Raw genomic sequence first — 18,363 nt, forward strand, 5'->3', positions numbered from 1 at the left:
TTGAATAGACTAGAGCAGCACAATTGAATAGACGAGAGCAGCACAATTAAGATCAACACAAATGAGTGTCCTTGTGTAACAACATGATGTCATGCTTTTGTTTGAACTAACCCAGACCCAGGAGGCAGTCGCTAACTAAATATCCCTGATCAGTAGATCCATAAAGGAGTACGCCATGTGCCCAGAACTCCGTGTAGACTTGGCGACCCCGGGCAAACAGATGTTTGACCTGGAGAACAAGTTTAAACCCTTCACAGGTGAGCACAAACACATCGCTCACATCAACCTGACAAGAGTTCTGGAGAAATAAACAGGTACCTGATGTTTGAATAGAAGGAAATAAACGGAATTCCTTTTTGGCAGTTTTAGAATAGGTGTAACAGTATAACTTTAGACCGTTCCCTCGCCCATACCCGGGCGCGAACCAGGGACCCTCTGCACACATCAACAACTGACACCCACGAAGCATCGTTACCCATCGCTCCACAAAAGCCGCGGCCCTTGCAGAGCAAGGGGAACCACTACTTCAAGGTCTCAGAGCAAGTGACGTCACCGATTGAAACGCTATTTAGCGCCGCACCACCGCTAACTAAGCTAGCCGTTTCACATCCGTTACACAGGCAATAGAAAACAAGGCACCTACATACTTAGGCTAGATCTCAATACAACCTGCATTGTAGAAAAACGAATAAAAACATTACAAGCTTGCAAGTGCCAAATCAATGTGAATTTTTTAACAGCATAGGTTCTGGTTTTGATTGAATCTGGCCACAGAACATTGCCTCTGTGTTTATTCTTTCAACTGTTTCCCTACTTGGATTCCTGAGGATCTTTGTCTTCTCACAGTGGAGATAGTGGACTCTGCAGAGTCTTGTGCCAACATGCCGAGGAACATCTTTTACTTTGCTGCACTGAAGGAGAACCACATCAAGATCCGTCTAGAACGCCATGCATGGAAGGTTAGGAATCTAGTGTGCCAGACCTTCCAGGTCCTTTTCCAGGACCGTAACATGATCCTGGGTAAAAATCAAATCAAATCACATTTTATTTGTCACATACACATGGTTAGCAGATGTTAATGCGAGTGTAGCGAAATGCTTGTGCTTCTAGTTCCGACAATGCAGACCCTCTGGAGAGCCTTACGGTTGTGGGCGGAGCAGTTGCCGTACCAGGCGGTGATACAGCCCGACAGGATGCTCTCGAGACCCCCACGGGGTGAAAGTTCTTTGGCAACCTGATGGACGCAGGCAAATGGAGAAGAGAGTTTCGGGCACAGGTAGCTCATCAATAACTTCAAATGTCAGGAACTAGTTACAAGAAGAGGTGGCTAACACAGCGAGAACCTCAACCAAACCTACACTGTATCTATCATGTCAGATGCTGACCATATCTGTGAGACGGATGGACTTTGGGCTGCGCTGGCGTGGCTGTCCATCCTGGCAGCGAGGAAGCAGAGTGTGGATGACATCATGAAGGACCACTGGCAGAAGTTGGGCAGGAAAAGTCCTTACCAGGGGAGCAATAGACAGTGTGAATCACAGTAAGGACCTCTGGTGGTCAAAGCATATCATTGCAGAGAACTTATTTCTGAATGGCCACAAGACTTTCTCGGGACCAGGGAGTTGTCGTTAAGGCAGGCTAAGTGCTGAAGTCTGAGTGACACCTTGAGTTGTATAACAAGCTGAAAATGAAGTCAAAGAGACACTATGCAAAGTGCCTTGCAGTCAATAGCCTGTTCCTTCTTGAACAAATTACAAACGGAGTTGGGCTGCAGAAACAGAAGAGACAGGCAAGCAATGCAGCCAAAGCTCCTGGTTGTATCTTTTGCTGTGCTGTCTTGGGAAGGTATGACTGAGGAAGTCCACCTGGATGCGGCCTTTCAGATGATGGAGGATCTGGAGCTGACGATGCTGGAGAAGGCCTTCATAGGCCAGAGGTTCGCAGTTGGGTGAGAAGCTCTATCAGGTGGAGAGGGCTTTCATAGGCCAGAGGTTCGCAGTTGGGTGAGAAGCTCTATCAGGTGGAGAGGGCCTTCATAGGCCAGAGGTTCGCAGTTGGGTGAGAAGCTCTATCAGGTGGAGAGGGCCTTCATAGGCCAGAGGTTCGCAGTTGGGTGAGAAGCTCTATCAGGTGGAGAGGGCCTTCATAGGCCAGAGGTTCGCAGTTGGGTGAGAAGCTCTATCAGGTGGAGAGGGCCTTCATAGGCCAGAGGTTCGCAGTTGGGTGAGAAGCTCTATCAGGTGGAGAGGGCCTTCATAGGCCAGAGGTTCGCAGTTGGGTGAGAAGCTCTATCAGGTGGAGAGGGCCGACAACTTTGAACACACTGACCCCGTAGACAGGCACGTCTCCAGAAACCAGCTGGGGAATGGGGGGTGGCTGTTTTGGTGTGCTCACAGAACTGGACATGCTATAAGTCACTTTGGACTTATAGAATATAAGAATGACATCATCTTCTGTAGCTACTGTAGGAGTCTCCAATACTTTTAAAAATGAACTTTATTAACTGGCTAATCTTGTCTCTCTATTGGGTTAAACGCAGAAGACACATTTCAGTTGAATACATTCAGTTGGACAACTGATAAGGTATCCCCCTCTCCCTATCTGCAGGGCTTGAGGATAATATTCACAGATGGCTCACGAGTCATCTACAGGCTCAGTGGAACAGGGAGTATGGGGGGAAACAGTGAAACAGTTCGGGTCTACATCGACAGCTACGAGACAGAGATCTTCCAGCAAGATCTTCCAGGATCCACATCAGACAAAGGATGATTCAGAGATTAGATCTCACTGAACAAACTGTGGTGTTTCTGAGACTGTCATCATAGAACATAAGCATGTAGCTACATACTAGTGCATAACCTATGTCCGTGTGTGTATGTGTGCCATGTGATGCTGACATGATTGTCCCTTGCCACCCCCTGCCCCCTCCTAATAAAATACTCAAAGTACACTTTCTTTCCCCCATCCTATCTTCAATTATATGACCCTTTTACCCTCTATCAAAAGCATCTTTGTGCGATATAGCATCTTTGTGCGATATTGCATCTTTGTGCGATATTGCATCTTTGTGCGATATAGCAACTTTGTGCGATATAGCCCAACTCAAAACACTCACCATTCAGGTTCAAATTGAGCAAGAGTGTACTGTACCAAAAATAAAACATGATTAACTTCTTATTTAGTTGTTGTCCTTAGTCAAATCCCACAAGGTATAAAGAATGGAGTCTTTCATAAATGGGTAGCCTAATGAGTAATCTAAATAATTATATAATCAAAATGAAACAAGTGAAAAATGCATCCCAAACAGGAAAACGTATAAATTCGGTGTTCATATAATGTGATTTAAAAGACAGCCTGCAGTTCAAACAACATCGACGCGCCAACCCGACAACTTTCTTTTAGGTAAATAAATGGCTTAGGGATGGAGACGGTGAACCACTCTCAAATTCATAGACAGAGCTACAGATGCAAAGTCAGACCATCAATAAGATCAAAATTATAGTTTAAGTTATATGTGAAGCTATACGGTGTGTTTACAATTACGATGTCTTTAAACAATGAAGTAAAACAAGGTTATGTTTTGGATTCTGATGGGCTTAGACAGTTGAACTAATGGCATGAGGCATTAATAAGTTATATTCTTCAAGAATCAATGGTTGAATATCATTAATTTATGTCAAAACATGGATGTAGCAATCGCAGATTGGCCCCTTTAATACGGAGCTTGTTATAGCGACACGAGAAGCAAGTGAAATTGGCTCCATACAAAGCTGTTCTTCCCATCAAATTGACCGACATGTTGCTTGACAACAGCTTCAAAACATAACATCACCTTGCTCCATTGTTCTCTTGGAAAACAGTATGTCTATGCGTTGCGCCAGTGTAATATTTTATAATTTCAGACTATGAAAGCATGCGTTTGTTCTATGAAATATTCGCACATACAGTTGTCAAATTGTGAAGGACCGAGTGAAATCCAACGATGCACACCCACGCTCACTTCTTGCTGCGAAACCAGTACCTCAAACTGCAGACAGCGAATCTAAAAGTGAGTTTTTAGAACTCAATTTACAATTATGTTTTATGTATCCATCATATATATTTTAAGATTTTAGGTTATTCTGTGTGCTCATCAAAAACAAAATCTCGCACAGGAAACAAGCGTGTTATCATGTCACCTTCAACTAATCAGTGAAGCACTAAAAGTTTTCTATTTTATTTTTCTGACAAGGGAGTGGAGGCCAAGCCAGTAAGTCACAGCCTGCTTGAATGGGAGGCTAAAGTGGAAGGACTGAAAGACACGTTGTGGGAAGGTGTGATATGGCCATGAATGTTCAGCCTCCACAAAATAATATCCATGATGATGATCAGCTACTAATGATGATTACATGCGGCCTACCAAAAGTACATTCTGGGGGGGAAAAAAATGCAATTTTAGTTTTGAAATCTTTCCATTCTATAAGGTGCTGTTTTGCTGCTGACATTGCATTTCACTGAGTCTTACAACTCAGTCCCTCCAACCGTGGAATTCAACGCCATCCCTTTCCACCCCAATGGTGAGTTGCTGGTAATATCTATTGTCCATGAAAGTGTCATAGAGAGGAAAGGAGTTTAATTTCACCCTGTACATGTCTGTTGTGACCGAAGTGGACAAGGACACAGGTAGCCCATGTATCCCCTGCCTGGACAGCGAGTGGAACCCCAGCATCTCAATCAGCAGTATTCTTCTGAGCATCCAGGTTGGCACCCATTTCACTGCACATGTTGAAATACAGCAGCCTGGTCTAGAAGTAAACGTAAAGCCAGGACACAAAAATGTATATGATATGTTACGTTTGGTATGGTTACAGTTTTTTAAAACCATAACCTTTATATAACTAGGCAAGTCAGTTAAGAACAAATTCTTATTTACAATGACGGCCTACGCCGGCCAAACCCTAACGATGCTGGGCCAATTGTGCGCCGCCCAATGTGACTCCCATTCACGGCCGGTTGTGATGCAGTCTGGAATCGAAGCAGGGCCTGTAGTGACGCCTCTAGCACTGAGATACAGGGCCTTAGACTGCTGCGCTACTAGGGAGCCCCCGCATAAGACAGAAGTTAACTTAAGACAAAAATGAAAGTAGGGTGGTTAGTCGGAACAGATGTCTGGGTGTATAACACGAACATCTAGCAATCCAAAGGTTGCGTGTTTAAATCTCATCATGGACAACTGTAACACTTTAGCTAATTAGCAACTACTTACTACTTATTAGCTACTTTGCAACTACTTAGTGTTAGCTAACCCTTCCCCTAACCTTAACCCTTTAACCTAACCCTTAACTTTAACCCTAAACGTAACCCCTAACCCTAGTTAACGTTAGCCACCTAACCACCTAGCTAACATTAGCCACAACAAATTCGTTAACATATTGTAGGAATTGCAATTGCTAACATATCAAATTGTAATTCGTAACATATCATATGAATTGGATGATGGACATCCACAAATTAACACCATACAAAACATATCATACTAATTGGAATGTCCCAGATGTACATTTACTATGCTACGTCTACCTCAGAGTCCAGGTTGGATACAGCAATTTGTAGTTTGTGATAAAGATAGTTCTATCACATACTCGTTTTAAAAAAGCACTGCCACTTGCTGTGTTCATAGACCCATACAGCAGTAGTAGTGTAGTAATATCAAGTCTGTATGGTCTCCTCTTCTATGTCCCCTCTAGACCATGCTGTCCAACCCAGTCCTGGAGGGAGCGGTGAACCCCGAAGCTGCTGACATGCTCTGGTCCAGCCCATCCACCTACCGCCGTGTGGTGCTGGAATGTGTCAGGGCCAGCCAGGAACTGGAGAGTGAGTGCGCACCAACAAGTACAAGGATTAGCTATTGGCTACGTTACAAAGCTACACTGTAAAAAAGAAAGTATTATTGTACAATTACAATAGGATTGTGAGTTTACTCAACAAAAATGTTGTTGATCCAACTCGCAACAAAAAGTTTGTGTGTGAAAATGTTGTTGAGCAGAAATACATGCAATAATTACCATAAACGTTTAAAGTACTATAAAGACACAAACGGAAGCATTATTTTTCTTTTTCAATGCTTCCTATTGGTTAGAGAGGAACATTGGAGGCTTTCTGCTCCTATCAGAAAGCAGAGTTCATTACAGCAACGGTGCTTCCCTATGTGACCCGGAAGCCACTGAAGGTGTTGTAGTTATTAGTACTGTCATAGAGCCCTTTCCCTGAGGGGGGACATATGTAGACCACCCCCCAATGGTCCAGCTCTAGAGACAATGCTTTTGGAACATACTTACCACGATGGTCAGTGCGTACATAATTAAATACAACACTTTTTGGTCATCATGGAACAGGCCTACTCTCATGGTATTCCCAGGCAGTGAATCTGAAGTAGTAGACTCATCTCACTGGTGCTGGGAACATAGCAGTTATTGGGTTATAGACGGATCCCATGTTGGTGATGACTCACTTGTAGATCAGTTGGGTTTCAGTATTGAATGGTCCTACAGTTCCTGAATCAGTCAAACCAGCAGAGAACATATTGTCTGTTTTCTCCCTCTTCAGCTCCCCCCCACCTCCTTCTCATTGGCTGACACTCTGGCCTCCATGACTGTTCTCCCTCTTCAGCTCCTCCATCTTGTTCTTCTGGAGCTGCAGATCAGTCTTGGTGATGCTCATCTCCTCTCTAAGTGCTGTCAGCTACTTTGTCCTCCTCCTTCACCTCCTTCTCATTTTCTGTCACTCTGGCCCCCATTGTCGGACAGTACAGCTCCTCCTCCACCTTCATTGGCTGTCACTCTGGCCCCCATTGGCGGACAGTTCAGCTCCTCCTCCACCTCCTTCTCATTGGCTGTCACACTGGCCCCTATTTGCGGACAGTTCAGCTCCTCCTCCACCTCCTTCTCATTGGCTGTCACTCTGGCCCCCATTGGCAGACAGTTCAGCTGCTCCTCCACCTCCTTCTCATTGGCTGTCACTCTGGCCCCCATTGGCGGACAGTTCAGCTGCTTGGGCTGTGTTCTCTGTCTTCAGCTCCACCATTGGCCTCCGTGTTCCTCAGCTCAGTCTTGGTGACACTCCGCTCCACCACCACAGGGTGACCTTACCTCATAGCAGGTCATTTGAATGTGTCACTGTAAAAGGATGTGTGTTAACTCCATGTCCCTCAGCTCAGTCTTGGTGACACTCTGCTCCACCACCACAGGGTGACCTTACCTCATAGCAGGTCATTTGATCGTGTCACTGTAAAAGGATGTGTGTTAACTCCATGTTCCTCAGCTCAGTCTTGGTGACACTCCGCTCCACCACCACAGGGTGACCTTACCTCATAGCAGGTCATTTGAATGTGTCACTGTAAAAGGCTGTGTGTTAACTCCATGTTCCTCAGCTCAGTCTTGGTGACACTCTGCTCCACCACCACAGGGTGACCTTACCTCATAGCAGGTCATTTGAATGTGTCACTGTAAAAGGATGTGTGTTAACTCCATGTCCCTCAGCTCAGTCTTGGTGACACTCCGCTCCACCACCACAGGGTGACCTTACCTCATAGCAGGTCATTTGAATGTGTCACTGTAAAAGGCTGTGTGTTAACTCCATGTCCCTCAGCTCAGTCTTGGTGACACTCCGCTCCACCACCACAGGGTGACCTTACCTCATAGCAGGTCATTTGAATGTGTCACTGTAAAAGGATGTGTGTTAACTCCATGTCCCTCAGCTCAGTCTTGGTGACACTCCGCTCCACCACCACAGGGTGACCTTACCTCATAGCAGGTCATTTGAATGTGTCACTGTAAAAGGATGTGTGTTAACTCCATATTCCTCAGCTCAGTCTTGGTGACACTCTGCTCCACCACCACAGGGTGACCTTACCTCATAGCAGGTCATTTGAATGTGGCACTGTAAAAGGATGTGTGTTAACTCCATGTCCCTCAGCTCAGTCTTGGTGACACTCTCCCGTCTCACACCGAGTGGTAATAATGATCTGTCTATTATCACCACCTCTCCTTTAGGGAACAGGAAAGCTGTGCAGTTGAACTCACAAAACAGGTGAGAGAAATCTAATCAAATGTTATTTAGTCACATACACGTGTTTAGCAGATGTTAATGCGGGTGTAGCGAAATGCTTTGTGTTTCTAGTTCCGACAGTGCGGCAACATCTAACCATTTCACAACATAAACCCAAATACACACACATTTTGTAAGGAAGGAAGGAATGGAATTAAGAACATGTAAATATATAACGAGCAAAGTGAATATTTCCACTTTCCATGTGCTCATCTCTTTAATCTCTTTCATCTCCAGAATATTTTTCCTCTTGTTTTCCCTTTGATTGATTAGTTAATTCACAAATGATGCCACTGACATCACAGTATTATATTCTGGGTTATCCTCGTTTTGTTGACATGACACAGGCATAGTATCATGATAATACTACGCTCCTGGTTACGGCAGTTCAGTGTAATATTCTCTGTTCCATGGCTAAATGTAATGCCTCCAGGCTTGTGAGGAGAATCCCCTTTGAGGATTATCTGAAGACATGGACAAAGATGGCCACCACTAAAGCTGGCTCGTGGATGAGGAAGGAATGTATGTCTTTTCATCTGAATACATGCACTCCTCATGACCTTGGAATGTACATTAGGAGTTAGCACTGATAGGCTTGTACCAGGCTAATCTGATGATGTATTCCAGCCCTGGAGGATCTCATCAAGCGCCCTGAGACCTTTGCCATGTATTATGGGACACCAGACAAGGACTCTCCCATGGGGACACAGTGTGAAACGTAAGTCTGTTTACTCTGAAAGATGAAGAGGAGCAGTAAAAAAATAAAATAAGAGATGACCTCTTGGCTTGTTAGATTGCTGGTTAAAACACGTCTGATTTCCCATAGCTACTGCCTTTCCTAAATATGATTTGGGTTTTGCATCAACTTTCCATAATTCACTGTTCGTTTATAAACCATGTTATACAAAGGCAACGTTTCACTCATTCAGAAATTGAAACGTATTGCTCCTTTTTGTTTTACTCTCAAATAACCAGATGTGGTCTGTGACAGGTTCAGAACCATAATAACCAGATGTGGTCTGTGACAGGTTCAGAACCATAATAACCAGATGTGCTCTGACAGGTTCAGAACCATAATAACCAGATGTGCTCTGTGACAGGTTCAGAACCATAATAACCAGATGTGCTCTGACAGGTTCAGAACCATAATAACCAGATGTGCTCTGACAGGTTCAGAACCATAATAACCAGATGTGCTCTGACAGGTTCAGAACCATAATAACCAGATGTGCTCTGACAGGTTCAGAACCATAATAACCAGATGTGCTCTGACAGGTTCAGAACCATAATAACCAGATGTGCTCTGACAGGTTCAGAACCATAATAACCAGATGTGCTCTGACAGGTTCAGAACCATAATAACCAGATGTGCTCTGTGACAGGTTCAGAACCATAATAACCAGATGTGCTCTGTGACAGGTTCAGAACCATAATAACCAGATGTGCTCTGACAGGTTCAGAACCATAATAACCAGATGTGCTCTGACAGGTTCAGAACCATAATAACCAGATGTGCTCTGACAGGTTCAGAACCATAATAACCAGATGTGCTCTGACAGGTTCAGAACCATAATAACCAGATGTGCTCTGTGACAGGTTCAGAACCATAATAACCAGATGTGCTCTGTGACAGGTTCAGAACCATAATAACCAGATGTGCTCTGACAGGTTCAGAACCATAATAACCAGATGTGCTCTGACAGGTTCAGAACCATAATAACCAGATGTGCTCTGACAGGTTCAGAACCATAATAACCAGATGTGCTCTGTGACAGGTTCAGAACCATAATAACCAGATGTGCTCTGTGACAGGTTCAGAACCATAATAACCAGATGTGCTCTGACAGGTTCAGAACCATAATAACCAGATGTGCTCTGACAGGTTCAGAACCATAATAACCAGATGTGCTCTGACAGGTTCAGAACCATAATAACCAGATGTGCTCTGACAGGTTCAGAACCATAATAACCAGATGTGCTCTGACAGGTTCAGAACCATAATAACCAGATGTGCTCTGTGACAGGTTCAGAACCATAATAACCAGATGTGCTCTGTGACAGGTTCAGAACCATAATAACCAGATGTGCTCTGACAGGTTCAGAACCATAATAACCAGATGTGCTCTGACAGGTTCAGAACCATAATAACCAGATGTGCTCTGACAGGTTCAGAACCATAATAACCAACGATGTGCTCTGACAGGTTCAGAACCATAATACCCAGATGTGCTCTGTGACAGGTTCAGAACCATAATAACCAGATGTGCTCTGACAGGTTCAGAACCATAATAACCCGATGTGCTCTGACAGGTTCAGAACCATAATAACCAGATGTGCTCTGACAGGTTCAGAACCATAATAACCAGATGTGCTCTGACAGGTTCAGAACCATAATAACCAGATGTGCTCTGTGACAGGTTCAGAACCATAATAACCAGATGTGCTCTGTGACAGGTTCAGAACCATAATAACCAGATGTGCTCTGACAGGTTCAGAACCATAATAACCAGATGTGCTCTGACAGGTTCAGAACCATAATAACCAGATGTGCTCTGACAGGTTCAGAACCATAATAACCAGATGTGCTCTGTGACAGGTTCAGAACCATAATAACCAGATGTGCTCTGTGACAGGTTCAGAACCATAATAACCAGATGTGCTCTGTGACAGGTTCAGAACCATAATAACCAGATGTGCTCTGTGACAGGTTCAGAACCATAATAACCAGATGTGCTCTGTGACAGGTTCAGAACCATAATAACCAGATGTGCTCTGTGACAGGTTCAGAACCATAATAACCAGATGTGCTCTGTGACAGGTTCAGAACCATAATAACCAGATGTGCTCTGTGACAGGTTCAGAACCTTAATGTATGGTACCGTGCACCAGCCTAAGAAGACCAAACCAGTGAGTGAGGGGAGACAGGCGAGGATGGACCAAATGAGAAAGATTTACCTCCTCTACAGAACACCAGGTAAGTCTATGATGAATTCAGTGTGTGTTACTATGAGCAATGACAGAGCCCATCATTTATGTGTCCTTGTAGACATGCTGACCCCTCAGGTGAATGTGCAGAGATACTCCATGGCCACCAGGGGTCTCTGTCGAGCACATGACAGACAGCAACAGGACCTCTGGGAGAACGAGGTGGACAAACTGGTGGCCTGGACACACTCACTGTCATTCGAGGAGTTGGAGGAGGAGTGATGCCTCCACACGCCTTGCAATTAGATACACTTGACCAATAAAATGTGAAAACTTCTTGTACTTTATTATTATATATAAATATGTTCTTCTTCTTTGAACTGCACTGTTGGTTAAGGGCTTGTAAGTAAATCATTTCACTGTAAAGTCTACACTTGTTGTATTCGGTGCATGTGGCAAATGAAGTGTGATTTGATTTGAGAGTGTAGGCTGTAGAAGGACAGGACTGGGGCTTAGCCAGTAAGGGTTTGTAAGTAAGGGTGAACCAGTTCATTTGTAATCTGCTTGTGAGGGATGGTAGGCCAAACTGGTCATAGAGAGAACAGTGTTGGGTGTGGTAGGGGCTCCAGTGGGAGAGAACAGGGTTGGGTGTGGTAGGGGGCTCCAGTGGGAGAGAACAGGGTTGGGTGGGGTAAGGGGCTCCAGTGGGAGAGAACAGGGTTGGGTGTGGTAGGGGGCTCCAGTGTGAGAGAACAGGGTTGGGTGTGGTAAGGGGCTCCAGTGGGAGAGAACAGGGTTGGGTGTGGTAAGGGGCTCCAGTGGGAGAGAACAGGGTTGGGTGTGGTAAGGGGCTCCAGTGTGAGAGAACAGGGTTGGGTGTGATATAGGGGGCTCCAGTGTGAGAGAACAGGGTTGGGTGTGGTGAGGGGCTCCAGTGGTAGAGAACAGGGTTGGGTGTGGTAAGGGGCTCCAGTGTGAGAGAACAGGGTTGGGTGTGGTAAGGGGCTCCAGTGTGAGAGAACAGGGTTGGGTGTGGTAAGGGGCTCCAGTGGGAGAGAACAGGGTTGGGTGTGGTAAGGGGCTCCAGTGTGAGAGAACAGGGTTGGGTGTGGTAAGGGGCTCCAGTGTGAGAGAACAGGGTTGGGTGTGGTAGGGGGCTCTAGTGGGAGAGAACAGGGTTGGGTGTGGTAAGGGGCTCCAGTGGGAGAGAACAGGGTTGGGTGTGGTAAGGGGCTCCAGTGGGAGAGAACAGGGTTGGGTGTGGTAAGGGGCTCCAGTGTGAGAGAACAGGGTTGGGTGTGGTAAGGGGCTCCAGTGGGAGAGAACAGGGTTGGGTGTGGTAAGGGGCTCCAGTGTGAGAGAACAGGGTTGGGTGTGGTAAGGGGCTCCAGTGGGAGAGAACAGGGTTGGGTGTGGTAAGGGGCTCCAGTGTGAGAGAACAGGGTTGGGTGTGATATAGGGGGCTCCAGTGTGAGAGAACAGGGTTGGGTGTGGTGAGGGGCTCCAGTGGGAGAGAACAGGGTTGGGTGTGGTAAGGGGCTCCAGTGTGAGAGAACAGGGTTGGGTGTGGTAAGGGGCTCCAGTGTGAGAGAACAGGGTTGGGTGTGGTAAGGGGCTCCAGTGGGAGAGAACAGGGTTGGGTGTGGTAAGGGGCTCCAGTGGGAGAGAACAGGGTTGGGTGGGGTAAGGGGCTCCAGTGTGAGAGAACAGGGTTGGGTGTGGTAAGGGGCTCCAGTGTGAGAGAACAGGGTTGGGTGTGGTAGGGGGCTCTAGTGGGAGAGAACAGGGTTGGGTGTGGTAAGGGGCTCCAGTGTGAGAGAACAGGGTTGGGTGTGGTAAGGGGCTCCAGTGGGAGAGAACAGGGTTGGGTGTGGTAAGGGGCTCCAGTGGGAGAGAACAGGGTTGGGTGTGGTAAGGGGCTCCAGTGTGAGAGAACAGGGTTGGGTGTGGTAAGGGGCTCCAGTGGGAGAGAACAGGGTTGGGTGTGGTGAGGGGCTCCAGTGGGAGAGAACAGGGTTGGGTGTGGTAAGGGGCTCCAGTGGGAGAGAACAGGGTTGGGTGTGGTAAGGTGCTACAGTGTGAGAGAACAGGGTTGGGTGTGGTAAGGGGCTCCAGTGGGAGAGAACAGGGTTGGGTGTGGTAAGGGGCTCCAGTGTGAGAGAACAGGGTTGGGTGTGGTAAGGGGCTCCAGTGGGAGAGAACAGGGTTGGGTGGGGTAGGGGGCTCCAGTGTGAGAGAACAGGGTTGGGTGTGGTAAGGGGCTCCAGTGTGAGAGAACAGGGTTGGGTGTGGTAAGGGGCTCCAGTGTGAGAGAACAGGGTTGGGTGTGGTAAGGGGCTCCAGTGTGAGAGAACAGGGTTGGGTGTGGTAGGGGCTCCAGTGGGAGAGAACAGGGTTGGGTGTGGTAAGGGGCTCCAGTGGGAGAGAACAGGGTTGGGTGTGGTAAGGGGCTCCAGTGGGAGAGAACAGGGTTGGGTGTGGTAAGGGGCTCCAGTGGGAGAGAACAGGGTTGGGTGTGGCAAGGGGCTCCAGTGGGAGAGAACAGGGTTGGGTGTGGCAAGGGGCTCCAGTGGGAGAGAACAGGGTTGGGTGTGGTAGGGGGCTACAGTGGCTAACCTAATGGCTGAGTGGTACAGTGTCCTGTTTTCAATCTAGCCTATATTTGTTTTCCTATTGTAAAAAATATATTGCTTGTTATCGTTTGACAAGTGTGCTTTCTGTCTGTGCTTTCTGTCTGTGCTTTCTGTCTGTGCTTTCTGTCTGTGCTTTGTCGACTGTGTTTTCATCCATCCACCCATCTGGATAAAAGTATCTAAATGGCACAAATATTATGATATGAATTCTATTATTTAGGGTTGCACGATATATCAGTGAACATACCGATATTGGCCGATATTAGCTAAAAATGCCAACATTGGCATCGGCCCCGATGTCTAGTTTAACGCCGATGTCAAAGCTGATGTGTATACCTATGACATCACGTAAACATTTGACACTACACGTGCAACACAGCATTCCTAACCTGGGCCTCAACGTCTGCTGTGTGGATCGAGCCGCCAATAAGTCCAGCGGTCATTTGAAAGAGTTAGAACATTTTCAGCGAGACGACTCAAAGGTGAAATCCATTAACGCCAAGATAATGGAATTCATTGCCCTTGACAATCAACTGTTCTCTGACGTGGGTGATGTTGGCTTTCGCCGACTGGTCGAGCGAAAGGGAGAGCTGAAACTTCACTGCTTGACATGTATGATGAAATCCTGGTTGAGAATGAAACGACTGAACAATGAAACAGCACAGTAAGTAAGTGAAATAAATAGATTGATTATGTTTTACTGGTAATGGGGACATACAGAAATGCCAACAAAATACATTTTTGGTCAGTGTGGTGTGTGACCTTTCTTTAACTAGGTAAGTTAGTTAAGAACAAATTCTTATTTACAAAGACGGCCAAACCCGGAAGACGCTGGGCCAATTGTGCGTTGCCCTACGGGACTCCCAATTACGGCTGGATGTGATACAGCCCGGATTTGAACCAGGGACTGTAGTGACGCCTCTTGCACGAAGATGCTGTGCCTTAGACCGCTGCGTCCGTGTGTGTGTGTGTTAACTATTTAACTGTACTATAATCCTTAAACAGCTGCTAAAATTTCAGTTTCTGTTTTTTGGGGGGTTTTTGGCAAGGAAAATATGGGATATCGGTCATAAATGTCATATCAGTATTATTATGTGTCGGCTTCGTCAGGTCAGACAGCCAGTCCATCTCCTCCAGGCCTCTCGTCCAGCAGCAGCTTCAGCTTCGTCAGGTCAGACAGCCAGTCCATCTCCTCCATGCCTCTCATCCAGCAGCAGCTTCGTCAGGTCAGACAGCCAGTCCATCTCCTCCGTGCCTCTCATCCAGCAGCAGCTTCAGCTTCGTCAGGTCAGACAGCCAGTCCATCTCCTCCGTGCCTCTAATCCAGCAGCAGCTTCAGATTCGTCAGGTCTGACAGTCAGTCCATCTCCTCCGTGCCTCTCGTCCAGCAGCAGCTTCAGCTTCGTCAGGTCAGACAGCCAGTCCATCTCCTCCGTGCCTCTCGTCCAGCAGCAGCTTCAGCTTCGTCAGGTCAGACAGCCAGTCCATCTCCTCCGTGCCTCTCATCCAGCAGCAGCTTCGTCAGGTCAGACAGCCAGTCCATCTCCTCCGTGCCTCTCGTCCAGCAGCAGCTTCAGCTTCATCAGGTCAGACAGCCAGTCCATCTCCTCCGTGCCTCTCGTCCAGCAGCAGCTGCAGCTTCGTCAGGTCAGACAGCCAGTCCATCTCCTCCGTGCCTCTCATCCAGCAGCAGCTTCGTCAGGTCAGACAGCCAGTCCATCTCCTCCGTGCCTCTCATCCAGCAGCAGCTTCGTCAGGTCAGACAGCCAGTCCATCTCCTCCGTGCCTCTCGTCCAGCAGCAGCTGCAGCTTCGTCAGGTCAGACAGCCAGTCCATCTCCTCCGTGCCTCTCATCCAGCAGCAGCTTCGTCAGGTCAGACAGCCAGTCCATCTCCTCCGTGCCTCTCATCCAGCAGCAGCTTCATCAGGTCAGACAGTCAGTCCATCTCCTCTGTGCCTCTTGTCCAGCTGCAGCTCCAGCTTCGTCAGGTCAGACAGCCAGTCCATCTCCTCCGTGCCTCTCATCCAGCAGCAGCTTCAGCTTCGTCAGGTCAGACAGCCAGTCCATCTCCTCCGTGCCTCTCATCCAGCAGCAGCTTCAGCTTCGTCAGGTCAGACAGCCAGTCCATCTCCTCCGTGCCTCTCATCCAGCAGCAGCTTCATCAGGTCAGACAGTCAGTCCATCTCCTCCGTGCCTCTCATCCAGCAGCAGCTTCAGCTTCGTCAGGTCAGACAGCCAGTCCATCTCCTCCGTGCCTCTCATCCAGCAGCAGCTTCAGCTTCGTCAGGTCAGACAGCCAGTCCATCTCCTCCGTGCCTCTCATCCAGCAGCAGCTTCAGCTTCATCAGGTCAGACAGCCAGTCCATCTCCTCCGTGCCTCTCGTCCAGCTTCAGCTTCGTCAGGTCAGACAGCCAGTCCATCTCCTCCGTGCCTCTCATCCAGCTTCAGCTTCGTCAGGTCAGACAGCCAGTCCATCTCCTCCGTGCCTCTCATCCAGCAGCAGCTCCAGCTTCGTCAGGTCAGACAGCCAGTCCATCTCCTCCGTGCCTCTCATCCAGCAGTAGCTTCAGCTTCGTCAGGTCAGACAGCCAGTCCAGACAGCCAGTCCATCTCCTCCGTGCCTCTCGTCCAGCTTCAGCTTCGTCAGGTCAGACAGCCAGTCCATCTCCTCCGTGCCTCTCGTCCAGCTGCAGCTTCGTCAGGTCAGACAGCCAGTCCATCTCCTCCGTGCCTCTCATCCAGCTTCAGCTTCGTCAGGTCAGACAGCCAGTCCATCTCCTCCATGCCTCTCGTCCAGCAGCAGCTCCAGCTTCGTCAGATCAGACAGCCAGTCCATCTCCTCCGTGCCTCTCATGCAGCAGCAGCTTCAGCTTCGTCAGGTCAGACAGCCAGTCCATCTCCTCCGTGCCTCTCATCCAACAGCAGCTTCAGCTTCATCAGGTCAGACAGCCAGTCCATCTCCTCCGTGCCTCTCGTCCAGCTTCAGCTTCGTCAGGTCAGACAGCCAGTCCATCTCCTCCGTGCCTCTCATCCAGCAGCAGCTTCAGCTTCATCAGGTCAGACAGCCAGTCCATCTCCTCCGTGCCTCTCATCCAGCAGCAGCTTCGTCAGGTCAGACAGCCAGTCCATCTCCTCCGTGCCTCTCATCCAGCAGCAGCTTCAGCTTCATCAGGTCAGACAGCCAGTCCATCTCCTCCGTGCCTCTCATCCAGCAGCAGCTTCATCAGGTCAGACCATCTCCTCTGTGCCTCTCGTCCAGCTGCAGCTTTGTCAGGTCAGACAGCCAGTCCATCTCCTCCGTGCCTCTCGTCCAGCTGCAGCTTCGTCAGGTCAGACAGCCAGTCCATCTCCTCCGTGCCTCTAATCCAGCTCCAGCTTCGTCAGGTCAGACAGCCAGTCCATCTCCTCCGTGCCTCTCATCCAGCAGCAGCTTCAGCTTCGTCAGGTCAGACAGCCAGTCCATCTCCTCCGTGCCTCTCATCCAGCAGCAGCTTCAGCTTCGTCAGGTCAGACAGCCAGTCCATCTCCTCCGTGCCTCTCATCCAGCAGCAGCTTCATCAGGTCAGACAGTCAGTCCATCTCCTCTGTGCCTCTTGTCCAGCTGCAGCTCCAGCTTCGTCAGGTCAGACAGCCAGTCCATCTCCTCCGTGCCTCTCATCCAGCAGCAGCTTCAGCTTCGTCAGGTCAGACAGCCAGTCCATCTCCTCCGTGCCTCTCATCCAGCAGCAGCTTCAGCTTCGTCAGGTCAGACAGCCAGTCCATCTCCTCCGTGCCTCTCATCCAGCAGCAGCTTCAGCTTCGTCAGGTCAGACAGCCAGTCCATCTCCTCCGTGCCTCTCATCCAGCAGCAGCTTCATCAGGTCAGACAGTCAGTCCATCTCCTCTGTGCCTCTTGTCCAGCTGCAGCTCCAGCTTCGTCAGGTCAGACAGCCAGTCCATCTCCTCCGTGCCTCTCATCCAGCAGCAGCTTCAGCTTCGTCAGGTCAGACAGCCAGTCCATCTCCTCCGTGCCTCTCATCCAGCAGCAGCTTCAGCTTCGTCAGGTCAGACAGCCAGTCCATCTCCTCCGTGCCTCTCATCCAGCAGCAGCTTCAGCTTCATCAGGTCAGACAGCCAGTCCATCTCCTCCGTGCCTCTCGTCCAGCTTCAGCTTCGTCAGGTCAGACAGCCAGTCCATCTCCTCCGTGCCTCTCATCCAGCTTCAGCTTCGTCAGGTCAGACAGCCAGTCCATCTCCTCCGTGCCTCTCATCCAGCAGCAGCTCCAGCTTCGTCAGGTCAGACAGCCAGTCCATCTCCTCCGTGCCTCTCATCCAGCAGCAGCTTCAGCTTCGTCAGGTCAGACAGCCAGTCCAGACAGCCAGTCCATCTCCTCCGTGCCTCTCGTCCAGCTTCAGCTTCGTCAGGTCAGACAGCCAGTCCATCTCCTCCTTGCCTCTCGTCCAGCTGCAGCTTCGTCAGGTCAGACAGCCAGTCCATCTCCTCCGTGCCTCTCATCCAGCTTCAGCTTCGTCAGGTCAGATAGCCAGTCCATCTCCTCCATGCCTCTCGTCCAGCAGCAGCTCCAGCTTCGTCAGATCAGACAGCCAGTCCATCTCCTCCGTGCCTCTCATGCAGCAGCAGCTTCAGCTTCGTCAGGTCAGACAGCCAGTCCATCTCCTCCGTGCCTCTCGTCCAGCTTCAGCTTCGTCAGGTCAGACAGCCAGTCCATCTCCTCCGT

At 48.7% G+C, this 18,363-nt stretch overlaps 2 protein-coding genes across 2 annotated transcripts; both read left to right on the plus strand.

The window, feature by feature from the left end:
• Nucleotides 1–3,364: 3,364 nt before the first annotated feature.
• LOC118395171 (ubiquitin-conjugating enzyme E2 U-like) lies at nt 3,365–11,346 on the plus strand. The gene is made up of 11 exons (XM_052463397.1): nt 3,365–3,402; nt 3,948–4,048; nt 4,232–4,313; nt 4,464–4,556; nt 4,648–4,739; nt 5,727–5,853; nt 8,031–8,067; nt 8,519–8,607; nt 8,713–8,803; nt 10,941–11,059; nt 11,132–11,346. The coding sequence occupies exons 2-11, from the start codon at nt 3,983–3,985 to the stop codon at nt 11,290–11,292; spliced, it is 957 nt and encodes a 318-aa protein (XP_052319357.1). The 5' UTR covers nt 3,365–3,402; nt 3,948–3,982; the 3' UTR covers nt 11,293–11,346.
• A 3,389-nt stretch (nt 11,347–14,735) lies between these two features.
• On the plus strand, nt 14,736–18,168 carry LOC127907458 (uncharacterized). Its single transcript, XM_052462684.1, has 8 exons — nt 14,736–15,229; nt 15,331–15,400; nt 15,612–15,754; nt 15,850–16,047; nt 16,204–16,347; nt 16,443–17,804; nt 17,900–18,049; nt 18,096–18,168. Exons 1-8 carry the CDS (start codon nt 14,736–14,738, stop codon nt 18,166–18,168), a joined length of 2,634 nt encoding a protein of 877 aa, XP_052318644.1.
• The last annotated feature ends 195 nt before the right edge of the window (nt 18,169–18,363 follow it).

The sequence above is a fragment of the Oncorhynchus keta genome, chromosome 15, assembly GCF_023373465.1.
Source record: "Oncorhynchus keta strain PuntledgeMale-10-30-2019 chromosome 15, Oket_V2, whole genome shotgun sequence".
In the NCBI taxonomy this organism is placed as follows: domain Eukaryota; kingdom Metazoa; phylum Chordata; class Actinopteri; order Salmoniformes; family Salmonidae; genus Oncorhynchus; species Oncorhynchus keta.

What these genes read in the sequence shown, in the direction of transcription:
- LOC127907458 (XM_052462684.1), top strand. Translation starts at nt 14,736, where the DNA reads ATGTGTCGGCTTCGTCAGGTCAGACAGCCAGTCCATCTCCTCCAGGCC. An exon ending in AGCAGCTTCAGCTTCATCAG is followed by an intron (nt 15,230 to 15,330) that starts GTCAGACAGCCA and finishes CCTCTCATCCAG; the next exon opens with CAGCAGCTTCGTCAGGTCAG. An exon ending in TCCAGCTTCAGCTTCGTCAG is followed by an intron (nt 16,048 to 16,203) that starts GTCAGACAGCCA and finishes CCTCTCATCCAG; the next exon opens with CAGTAGCTTCAGCTTCGTCA.
- LOC118395171 (XM_052463397.1), top strand. Translation starts at nt 3,983, where the DNA reads ATGCACACCCACGCTCACTTCTTGCTGCGAAACCAGTACCTCAAACTG. An exon ending in GTATTCTTCTGAGCATCCAG is followed by an intron (nt 4,740 to 5,726) that starts GTTGGCACCCAT and finishes TGTCCCCTCTAG; the next exon opens with ACCATGCTGTCCAACCCAGT. An exon ending in ATGGGGACACAGTGTGAAAC is followed by an intron (nt 8,804 to 10,940) that starts GTAAGTCTGTTT and finishes GCTCTGTGACAG; the next exon opens with GTTCAGAACCTTAATGTATG.